This window comes from Sus scrofa, chromosome 17 (genome assembly GCF_000003025.6).
Source record: "Sus scrofa isolate TJ Tabasco breed Duroc chromosome 17, Sscrofa11.1, whole genome shotgun sequence".
Lineage (NCBI taxonomy): Eukaryota > Metazoa > Chordata > Mammalia > Artiodactyla > Suidae > Sus > Sus scrofa.
In genome coordinates this window covers 39,958,461-39,970,662 of record NC_010459.5, presented here as the reverse complement: position 1 = coordinate 39,970,662, position 12,202 = coordinate 39,958,461, and the positions used below count along the sequence as shown (strand labels likewise).

Below are 12,202 nucleotides of genomic sequence, written 5' to 3'. Positions count from 1 at the left end.
TATCATCTCAAACAGATATTCATGTCCATCCAGTCACCTTTGCCATATTCTTTTTATTTTTTATTTTTTATTTTTTGCCTTGCCCATGGCAATGTGAAAATCCCTGGGTCAGGGATTTTTTTTCTTTTATTGGCTGCACCTGAGGCATATGTCAGTTCCCAGGCTAGGGATCAAATTGGAGCTGCAGCTTCTGGCCTACGCCACAGCCACACTGAATCTGAGCCACATCTGCAATCTGTGCTGCAGCTTCCTGCAACACCAGATCCTTAACCCACTGAGCGAGGCTGGGAATTGTACCCGCATCCTCACGGACACTGTGTGGAGTTCTTAACCTGATGAGCCATGACAGGGATTCCTGGGGCCAGGGATTGAACTTGCTGCACAGGAGCAACCTGAGCCGCTGCAGTGACACCACTGGATCCTTAACTCCTGAGCCACAAGGGAGCCTCACCTTTGCCATATTATAATGGTTAAAAGCAAGCCATGTGTGGAGTTCCTGTTGTGGTTCAGCAGTAATGAACCCGACTAGCATCCATGAGGATGTGGGTTCGCTCCTTGGCCTCGCTTGGTGAGTTAAGGATCTGGTGTTGCCATGAGCTGTGGTGTAGCTCACAGATGTGGCTTGGATTCTGCATTGCTGTGTCTATGGCGTAGGCTTGCAGCTACAGCTCTTGCTTCGACCCCTAGCCTGGGAACCTCCATATGCTATGGGTGTGGCCCTAAAAAGACCAAAAAAAAAGAGAGAGAGAAAGTAAGCCATGTGTCCCACCCACACCCAGTTGGTTGCAGGGTGGGGGGCAGGGGTGGATTATACATGGGTGTGAATAAAGTAAATACCACTTTAGGGTCTGTTTGCCATAAGTATCTAATTTATTGTGCCTTCATACCCATAGCAGTGCATGACACATACTAAGCTCTAATATTTGAATGAATGGATATAGTATGACTATTATGGTTCCAAATCCTAGTTTAAACCTTTTGTGTCACTTGTCTTCTGTTTCAGAATTACTCATTTATTCTTGAGACTCTTCTGCTCTCATCTGTCCTCATGGATGAACTTCAGGATGTTCAACTCACAGAGATCAAACCACTTCTAAATGATAAGGTAAAGAGTGCTGTTTTCACTAAAATATATGTATTTTCTGTGATTCGTTCATTTTCTATATTATCTGAATAGTATTTAGTTTGTGTACAAAGAGGGTACTTTAAAAAATTAATTTCTTGACCTTCTTGATGTCTTTTCTCCCATTTCTTTCTTCCTACTTTTGTTACCATAGGCCAGATTCAACCAACTTATCCTTGAAACTTTCCTGTTTTACAGACAGTGATGTTAAGCAGAAAATGTGAGAGTGGGGTTTGACTTAGAATCCAAGTCTTTATATTGACTTTTAAGACAATATAAGGAAAACAACGTCCATGGCTGGTGATGTACACAGGCTGCCATGTGCTCTTTAAAGTTTGTGTGAAGAAGTCTGTGTGATGTGACGTTTCTGTCAGTGTTGAGGTTTTCAACAGGAATGCCTGGTTTTCGTGTTAATGTCTGAGAACTACACAATGAGCAGCGTAGTGAACAGCCACCGGGATTCAGCAAGTGAAGAGGGCTGTGATGATAGGAGTTATCAAAAAGCTAAGAAAGGCTTATCCTGTCTTCTCTCCCTGTCCATTCAGTACAAGTGCTTGAAATTCCTTCTTTTCAACCTTATTCTTTTGGTTTATTATCATTGTCCCCTATTCAAATACTCTTCCAGCTTGGTGTGAATCAGTTTACGGCATCTTTTCCTGAGGGCAGTATTGATGGAGAGTTAGGATAAAGATGGGGGAGGCTGCATCAGAAGATGCTATTGCCTGTTATCTTTTTTGCCCAAAGCAAGGCCATTCACCTATAGCTTCTGGGACTGTTGACTCACTACGTGTTCATTAATTTGCTATTGAATCCTGTCAACCCCATTCTCATCCCGTGACCTCATATCCATTCCCTTGCCCACTCCTTTAGATTTCTTCTTCGCTGCATAATTTTTAAACCCCATTTGGTTTCTCCTGCTGCTTCTCTTGTTTTGGGAACCCTCTCTCCTCTAAGTACTGTCTTTTGATGCATGTGAAGGGCTGTCCCCAACATGATGTGCCACAAAGAGAAGGAAGGAAATACAGTCTGCATCTGTAAAGCGTATGTATAGCCCCAGAAATGAAGAGTTACAGGGCAGGTAGGGGTAGGTACTTTAGCTTCCGGAAGGTGTAACCTATCCTTAACCTGACTGATCATCAGAATCAGCCAGGGAATTGTTAAAAAATACAGATTCCCGGGTCCCACTCTAGAACAACTAAATTGGAATCTGAGGGGAGGAGGACAGGACACACACACCCCTCTACGATCAGTGGTTCTCAACCTTGGCTGCTTTTTGGAGTTACTTGGGGAGATTTAAAAGTGACCGATGCCTAGGTCCTACCTCCAGAGGTTCTAATTGACCCCATCCAGGATGAACTTTTTTTTTTATGGCCACACCTGTGGCATATGGACGTTCCTGGGCTAAGGGTCGAATTGGAGCTGTAGCTGCCAGCTTACACCATAGCCACAACACCTCGGGATCCTTCACCCACTGAGCAGGGATTGAACCCAAATCCTCACAGACACTATGTTGGGTTCTTAACCTGATGAACCACAACAGGAACTCTCATGGTGAACTTTTTTTTTTTTTAATTTTATTTATTTATTTGTTTATTTTGTCTTTTTGCCTTTTCTAGGACCGCTCCCGCAGCACATGGAGGTTCCCAGGCTAGGGGTCTAATTGGAGCTGTTGCTGCCAGCCTACACCACAGCCACAGCAATGCCAGATCCGAGCCGAATCTGCGACCTACACCACGGCTCATGGCAACGCTGTATCCTCCACCCACTGAGCAAGGCCAGAGATTGAACCCACAACCTCATGGTTCCTAGTCGAATTCGTTATCCACTGCACCATGACGGGAACTCCATGGTGAACTCTTTTTAAAAGCTTACAAGATTGAGAAGCGTGCCTAAAGTGATTTTGGTTAGTCATTGTTGGAAACCCCATGACCTGACATTTGAGGACTGGGACATTTGAGGACTGGGGCAGAGATAAAGAAGATTTTTCCCCGATCCTGGCAGTCCACAGGATGCCTGAGGAGGCACCTACAGGAAGAGTTGCAGGAGTTAATTGACTGGATATCTCATAGAGAAAGCAGCTGGAAAAGAAAAAATTTGGTGACTGTAAACATAGAAAAGCACTGATCTAATAACATCTGGGTCCTCATCTCTTAGGCTATAGTGATGCCTTGGCTGTGTCTGATGTGTGCCCAAGTGCTCTGAATAGAATTGTGCCACTTCCCGTAAAATTCATATGCTGAAGCCTTAGCCTCCCATGTGACTGTATTGGCGATAAGGCCTTTAAGGAAGTGACTAAAGTTAAATGAGGGCCCTAATCTGGTAGAATTGATGGCCTTGTAAGAAGAGTGGGGGAAGGGAAGTTCCTATTGTGGCTCAGTGGTAAGAACCCAATTAGTATCCATGAAGACACAGGTTCGATCCCTGGCCTTGCTCAGTTGGTCAGGGATCCAGCCTTGCCGTGAGCTGTGGTATGGGTCGCGGATGCGACTTGGATCCCACGTTGCCGTGGCTGTGATGTAGGCCGGCAACTGTAGCTCCACTTCGACCCCTGGCTTGAGAACTTACATATGCCGTGGGTGTGGCCCTAAAAAAAAAAAAAAGCAAAAAAGAGGAGTGGAGGAAGGAGAGAGATCAACTGCCAGCCTCTGCCAAGTGGGGACACATCAATGGCAGAGCCAGGAAGGGAGCTGTCACCAAACACTGAACCCTGCTGGAACCTTGATCTGTGAGAAGATAAATTTCTGTCGTTTAAGCCACTCAGGCAGCCTGAGCATTCTAAGAGACCGAGCATTGTCTCACTTCCTAATATCTGCCTGCTCTTCTTTGATATGCCTGTGCTCTTCCTACCTACTTCCATGCTCCATTTCCTCCCTTCTCTCCCTGTGCAGTGCTCCTAGCCCATCACTATTCATGAGTGCTCCCTTGCTCCAGCCAAGCTTTGTAGAAGCAGATGGGCAGGAGGCCCTCGTTGGATGGTATCATTCCCAAACAAAGAATTCTACCTACTACCCTCCACACACTCCCCCAGTACATCAGTGCTTATTAAGTGGGTGCTTTTGCATACATTTTGAAAGGTATAACGATGATGATGCTTCTCATCTATTATTTCATTTGATCCTCCCAAAGGCCTGATGATGAGGGGCCACAGATCAGTTTGCATATTACCGATGAGGAAACGAGGGCTAAGAAATGTGAAGTAGCTTACTCAGATTTCGTACTTAGGAATACCTGCTATAGGGCAGAATTTCTCAATCTTGGCACTATTAATATTTTGGGCTAGAAAATTATTTGTTTTGGCAGACTGTCCTGTGCATTGTAGTGTGTTACATCTTTGGCCTCTACCCACTAGATGCCAGTGGCACCCCTGAATTATGACAACCAAAAATGTCTCCAGACATTGTCAGATGTCTCTGGGGGTGGGTAAGGGACTGGCAGAGTCTCCCCAGTTGAGAACCACTGCTGTGAGGGGATCAGCCTCCAGTTTTGCATAGGTGTCAATGACTTGAGGTTTTTTGTTTTTTTTGTGTGTGGGGTTTTTTTTTTGGGGGGGTTCTTTTTGTTTTGCCTATCTTGCTGTTTTTTATTAAGTACCTTTTATGTCCCAGGTGCTTTGGTGTTTTACATACCTTCTCCCTTTTAATCGTGAGAATATCCCTTTGAAGTAGATCAGATGAAAATCTGACTGAAAGACTGGCCTGCCCAGTCAGTAAGTGGCAGAGCCAGGTCTGAAACTCAGATCTTTCCTGCTCCACAACCCAAGGCTTTTCCACCATCTTTACCCTGTAGCTGTTCTGGCATCACCTCTGAGGCTTGCACTCTCCTTTTAAGGAGAATTGTAGGGATGTGTATTATTTCACTTCATTTTTTCTGTCCATTCTCCTCATAAGATATGCTCTTAGCCAGAGGCAACTCTGTATCCTTCTAGAGTTCAAGGGGCTAAAGGAAGTCTAGGCCCAACCTGCAGAAATTTGTCCTGAGATGACTATAAGGAAGCATTCTCAAAATAACTTTAAGCGAGGTTTATGTTAACTACTCTCTTGTCATTTGTTGGTCCTTTTCCCATTTAATTTTAGTATGCCTGTGATTTTTGTCTACGGCTCAGAATTGTGAAGAAGTGGGTAATTTTGCCATGCTTGTTTTGGCTCCAGTGATGAAAAGAATCACTTGCTGTTGCTTCCGTTTGGTTTTGGGGGTGGGGAGGCGGGGGGCAGAAATTGCATAGGAATATGAAATGATTTTTAAAAAAATAGCATTTAACCATTTTCAGAGCATTTTCACAAATACTATCTAATTTGAACTTCCTAATCTCTTGTGAAGTAAATAGCTAAAGGTATTTTTAACTCCATTTTACAGATGAAGCTCAGAGAGGTCCAACATTAGTGTCTAATAAGGTGGTGAAGCTGCGATTAGAACCCACAGCTGTTGATTTCAGCCTGGATTGGGGGAGGGGGGGGTCTAGGGTTCTTCCTACCATCTCTGCCTCTTGTAGATTGTTGTTCCAACCTCCTCACCCAATAAACCTTATACAAGCAGGAAAGGTGACTGGTTTGTGCTCATTTTCCCTGCCCTCCTTTACCTACTGTTTAGTTCAGATACTGTTGAGCCTGTGAAGGCCAAAGACCAGGCTTGAGAATATAAGTAGGCGGCCACAATGGCCTTCTGCAGAATTGAGGAACCATCAAGAAGGAGAATAAATATTTAGTGGAGGGAACAAAAACAGGGTATTTATTTTGTTTTGATTGTTGCAATAAAAAGTGAGGTGAGAGTTCCCCTTGTGGCATAGCAGGTTAAGGATCCAGTGTTGTCACTGCAGTGGCCAAAAAAGGAAAAAAAAAAAAAGAGAGAAGTAGACCTTCTCTAGTGACTGGAAATGTAAGCAGAGGAGGAAGGGAGGATATTATAAGAGGAAGCAGGGAGAACCCAGGGATGGACATTTTGGGAACCTCCAGGGTAGCGGAGACAGGCAAAGGGTTTATGCCAAGGTCCCTTTAAAACAAAAAAAGATGTATCGACATTTTCATTTTCGTTAACATGTACTTGTGAAGTGCTGCATTGCCTGGGCAGTTCCCCATCTTTCTAATTTCTGTTGGTAAGGATTATTGGCCTTTTTTTAAAAATAGAAATGCCATATTTTATTATTTTTGACAGTTCTTATTTTAATCAGCTTGTTTCTAAAACCTACGGTTGTAACAATTCCTTCTCACTTTAGTTCTGAGCACATCAATTGCGTGTAACCTTTCCTCTTCGGTATTCCTTTCTTACTCAAATTGAGTATCTCTATTTTGAGATGCCCATACCCTCTTGCAATAGAATGTTTATTGCATTTTCTAAGTGCCAGAACTGGGGGGAGAATGGAGAATAAGACACAGCCCCCCCACGATGAGTTCACAGAACAAATCTCTTCCTGTGGTATTTGGTTCTAAGGTCTTACGTATCTTCTCTTTCTTTCCGTTATATCTGCTGCTTTCTGTCTTTTGAAACCATATATGCCTCTTGACTAGATCTCATGTTGGGAAGTTATTTTTTCTCTTTTCTCTAGCAATTACTTGTTTTTAAAACTTCTGTCTGCCCTCCGCCTTTTTTCATACTTGTCCTCATCCATCAATATATTCTCTGTTGCTTTTTGCTTTTTCTCCAGGCTTAAACTGAGAGAACTATTTTTTTTTTTTTTTTTTTTTTTTGTCTTTTTGCCTTTTCAAGGGCCGCTCCTGCGGCATATGGAGGTTCCCAGGCTAGGGGTCTCATTGGAGCTGTAGCCGCTGGCACCAGAGCCACAGCAACGCAGGATCCGAGCCGCGTCTGCAACCTACACTACAGCTCACAGCAATGCTGGATCCTTAACCCACTGAGCAAGAGCAGAGATCAAACCCGCAACCTCATGGTTCCTAGTCGGATTCGTTAACCACTGCGCCTGCGCCAAGACGGGAACTCCGAGAACTACTTGTTTTGTTTGTTTGTTTGTTTGTTTTTTACTTTTTAGGGCCACACCCTTGGCATATGGAAGTTCCTAGGCTAGGGGTTGAATCGGATCTGCAGCTGCTGGACTACACCATAGCCACAAAAATGCCAGATTGGAGCCATGTCTGCAATCTGCACCACAGCTCACGGCAACACCAGATCCTTAACCCACTGATTGAGGCCAGGGATCTAGGCTGCATCCTCATGGATACTAGTCAGATTTGTTACCACTGAGCTACAACAGGAGCTTCCTTCCTACTTGTTTTTAATTTACTTTCTTGAAATGCTTCTGCATTTGACCCTGAGCCTTCATCAGGAAACACTCCCCTTAGTTGGCCTCTACTTTGACTACAACTTTCAGTAATAATTTTTCTTTTTCCTTGACTTACTCTTTTTTTCTACTCTTCTTCCATATTATTCTATTATTTGAAAATTTTTTCTTGAGTCCTTTTCTGCTACTTAAGTCTGTTAGCGCAAAAATCTTTCTAAATGTGGAATTAATGATATCTTCAAAATGGACAGAAAAAGAAAGCACCCAGAGCCTGAAACTTAGGAAGGTCTTGTTGGAGTAGAACCATATACCACAAATATCAGACACAAGTCCCCAGGGAAGTACCCCAGGGAGGTCTGGTGTCCTTCTAGAATATACCTAGTGAGTAGTATTGATGTTTAATGAACTCAGAGAATATGGCTTCCATTGGCCCCAGTCAAATGGGGACCAGCTAATGATCTCCATTCAGAAACTCTGGATGCCAAATATTGTCAAGCCTACCCAGTCATAGCTTTTCTCCAGGATGATTGGTCATGCATGAAGCCTAAAGCCATTCTCCCAAGAGGATCTGGCATCCTTACCAAAAAAAAAAAAAAAAAACCAAGAAAACAAGTGTTAGTTTTCCTCTGATTATTAAGTACTTTTTCTTTGAAAGTCTAACTGTATATGCTGGATTAAGACTGCATAGTTTTTTGGTTTTGGTTTGTTAGGTCCTCGACTAAGATCACTTTGGTTTCTGGAGAAAATTGCCTCCTTTGCTTTTGGCATTTCCCTTTATGCTCATCTCAGAGGCTTTAGGCCCTAACAAAATGCTTTATGACTGATCATGTGATAGCGAGGAAGGAAATTTATGCATACAGGGACAGTTGCTTCTCAAATTACTCATCAGAATTTGTGTCTTTGTATTCCAGGGCCAAGATTTTGGTTCAGACTAGAGTGATTTTCTCTAGTCTTTCTCAATAATTTCTAAAGGAACCTCTGAGAATCCTGTAAGAGTAAAGCTCTTAATATGGTCTGTTTTGACAACATTATAAATTATTCCTTAAAAGATTAAATTAATCTTTAAATCAGATATTACAAAATACTAAGTTAAAAACATATTTTTTGTGCCATACCAAATCCTTCCCCCCCCCCAGTTTTCTAATTGCAAAAGGCAAAGTGCTTATTGTAGAAAAGTATCAAAAAAAATGTAATCACTCATAATCCAGCTATTCGTAAATAGCTACTATTGTTTATGTTTTGGTATTTTTCTTGTCATTTTTAGTGCATATTTTAATGCAGTCGAGATCAAACTATGAAGCCCATATTTTGTAGCCTACTTTATTTCCATTTAATTACCATATCATGTCTTAAGCTGGAATGCAGTGAAATTTTTTTTTTGTTTTTGACCCAAAGTCTCTCTCTGTTTCTCTCTCTCTTTTTTTTTTTTATTTATTTTTTTTATTTATTTTTTTTATTTTTAGGGCCGCACACACAGCATATGGAAGTTCCCAGTCTAGGGGTGGAATTGGAGCTGCAGCTGCCGGCCTACACCACAGCCACAGCAACACCAGATCTGAGCCAGGTCTGCGACCTATACCACAGCTCATGGCAATACTGGATCCTTAACCCACTGAGTGAGGCCAGGGATCGATCCTGCATCCTCATGGATACTAGTCAGGTTCATTACTGCTGCACCATCAGAGGAATTCCTCCACCCAAAGTCTTAACAAAACCTTTCAACATTTAATTTTGTTGTACTAACTTACTCATCTTTGTAAATATGCATCGAGTACCTGATTTATTCTAGGCCCTGTGCTAAATGGGGTGGAAGATGCAGCCTAAATCAGGGACCAGGGACTCACTGGTCATTTGTTAGACCACCACAACAATTTCCCCTAGTCCACGCGAGGGACCTTCCTTCTGCTTCTCATAGTCTAACTAGAAATTAAGCACCATGACCTCTCTGAAGGCATTCTTAGGAAATCTCTGGGGCTAGTGGGAGCCAGGAAACACTATGATCCTTTTTTACCCAGGGCAGCATTCCTTGGAAATGTGCTACCCTGTCCCATCTGCATGGCATCTTAGCTGTCTTTTCATGCTATGACTGCATCAGACATTATTTTGTGAACTTGGTTTCATGCCCTGAATAGTACTTCAGATCAGCTGCTTCCACCACTCTCTCTTCTGTTCTCAGTGTCATCTGTAGTCTCTCTGTGACTGTTGCTCTCTTGTGGCTTTACTGCCCCCTTTAGAGAAGCAAGGTCTGCTCATCCATAACCTTAGTCCTTCAGATGCTTTCTATCTCCAGATCAGTGCTGTCCAGTAGATGTTTCTGCAATAAATGGAAATGTTCTGTATCTGCACTGCCCAGGAATATAGCAGCCATTGGCTACACGTATCTATTGGGCATTTGAAATGTGGCTGATATGACTGCAAGACTGAATTTTACATTTTGGTTTAAATTGGCACATGTTTACCAAGGGGGAGGGGGAGGGAGTGGGGTGCTTGGGGAGCTTGGTGTTAATAGATACAAACTATTGCCTTTGGAATATATTAGCAATAACATCCTGCTGTGTAGCCCTGGGAACTATGTCTAGTCACTTATGATGGAGCATGATAATGTGTGAAAATAGAATGTGTACATGTATGTGTAACTGGGTCACCATGCTGTACAGTAGAAAAAAAATTTATTGGGGAAATAACTATTAAAAAAATAATAATAAAAAAAAATTGGCACGTGTGGCTAATGGCTACTGTATCGGATGGTGCCCCTCTGCATTATCCCAGCTGGCTCTCTGCCTTATGGGAGATGGTTTGTTTCTTTGGGTGTTTATTTGTTTGTTTATTTATTTTTTTGTCTTTTTAGGGCTACACCTGTGGCATTTGGAGGTTCCCAGGCTAGGGGTCTAATTGGTGCTATTGCTGCTGGCCTACACCACAGCTCAGAGCAACACTGGATCCTTAACCCACTGAGCAAGGCCAGGGATTGAACCCACAACCTCATGGTTCCTAGTCAGATTCGTTTCCACTGCACCAAGACGGGAACTCTGTTTTTTTGTTTTTTAACATCACTGGGCTATGCTTTTAACCTCTGTATTTTGTCCTGCCAGCAGCATGGGTGCTAGAATGCAGAGCTGTTTCTAAGCAGATCTTCTTGAAGGGGGTTGGGATTGCTTAAGATTCCCTTAGCATCACGTATCTCAATAGTCTCTGGAAGGGCGGCTTTGGGGAAGGTGCTTATTATTATTATTACAGCTCCACACTTTCTGGAAGCTGTTTTAGGCAGATGTTATAACAGTTTCTCAATAATGAGAAGTTTTTTTCAGGGAAGGGACTTTTACTTTATGAAAAATCAAGCCAGGTTTTATTTCCTCCTAAACACATCACTCATTACCCTTTTTATACTCTTATGTCATTCTCTTGCAACTCTGGCATCTGAAACAGTACAAAAATGCCTCTGAGTCATTGCCACTGACTTTTTTTTTCAATCCAACATTACTATGACATAATCTCTTTTTATTTATTTATTTGTCTATTTTTAGGGCTGCACTGGCGGCGTAGGGAGGTTCCCAGGCTAGGGGTCCAATCGGAGCTGCAGCTGCCGGCCTGCACCACAGCCATAGCAACACAGGATCTGAGCTGCATCTGCGACCTACACCACAGCTCATGGCAAGGCCAGGTCCTTAACCCACTGAGCGAGGCCAGGGATCTAACCTGCGTCCTCATGGGTGCTAGTCAGATTTGTTAACTGCTGAACCATGATGGGAACTCCATATAATCTCTTTTTAGAAGCTTAGTGAATTCTCCTTGGATCTTTTGAGTGTGTTCTACTTGTGTGTGTGTGTGTGTGTGTGTGTCCTTTTAGGGCCACTCCTGCGGCATATGGAGGTTCCCAGGCTAGGGGTCCAATTGGAGCTATAGCTGCCAGCCTTTGCCAGGGCTGCAGCAACTCAGGATCTGAGCCGCGTCTGTGACCTACACCACAGCTCACAGCAATGCCGGATCCTCAACCCACTGAGCAAGGCCAGGGATAGAACCCGTAACCTCATGGTTTCTAGTTGGATTTGTTTCTGCTGTGCCACAACGAGAACTCTGAGTGTGTTCTACTTTTAAAACGATTCAGAGGAGTTCCTGTCATGGCACAGAGGAAACGAATCCAACCAGTATCCATAAGGCTGTGGTGTAGGCTGGCAGCTGCAGCTCCAATTCAACCCCTAGTCTGGGAACTTCCATATGCTGTGGGTGTGGTGCACATCAAAAAAAAAAAAAAAAAAAGATTCAGTGGTTTGGTTTTTTTCCTATCAGCAGTTTCTGGGATGCAGCAGATATACCATTGTATTAAGAACCCTGTTTTGTCTTTCCTTCCTTCAATGACACTACCTTTCTTGTTACATTTCAGGTCTTCTGTTTCTGATCCATCTATATCTTTGTTCTCTTCTTGATCCTTTCTTTGCTTCCTTGTCCTGGGCACGCTGGCTGCTGCCTTCCTTGGCACCTCTCAGGAGCGGCCTCCAGCTCCTTTGCTCCCAGGTTCCTCCCCTGTGGGTTGTGAGTGTGCTCTCAGATGCCGATCCACGTTCTACTCTTCCCACAAGCTCTCACTGCTCTCCTTAGGCAGAAGGACAAATCACAAGCTTTACTGGGAAGCCAGGCTCCTTTCCTTCATCTTCACCAGGAGTCTCCCAAAGTGTACCCTCACCTCTAAAGACTCACCATTTACTAGCACCGGTTAGGAACCCACCCAGCCGCCTCTAGAGCCAATTGATGGGAACCATTTTAGTTTTACAGCAACCAAGCGGCTGCACCTGCACTGCTTTCACTGTGAACTGAATTTGCTGCACATTTGGGGAAGCCACATGGGGAAACTG

At 43.4% G+C, this 12,202-nt stretch overlaps 1 protein-coding gene across 8 annotated transcripts in view; it reads left to right on the top strand.

Annotated features, from left to right (window-relative positions):
* Positions 1–12,202, top strand: part of NDRG3 (NDRG family member 3) — an 81,798-nt gene that overhangs the window by 17,092 nt on the left and 52,504 nt on the right. For 7 of the 8 annotated variants that reach the window (XM_021077356.1, XM_021077358.1, XM_021077357.1 and 4 more), the window contains exon 2: positions 1,004–1,105. In XM_021077356.1, coding sequence (XP_020933015.1) covers positions 1,049–1,105 — 57 coding nt within the window. In that variant the 5' untranslated portion in view covers positions 1,004–1,048. Of the gene's footprint in view, positions 1–1,000; positions 1,106–12,202 lie in introns of those variants that run through there. The other variant, XM_021077359.1, reaches the window with a different exon arrangement.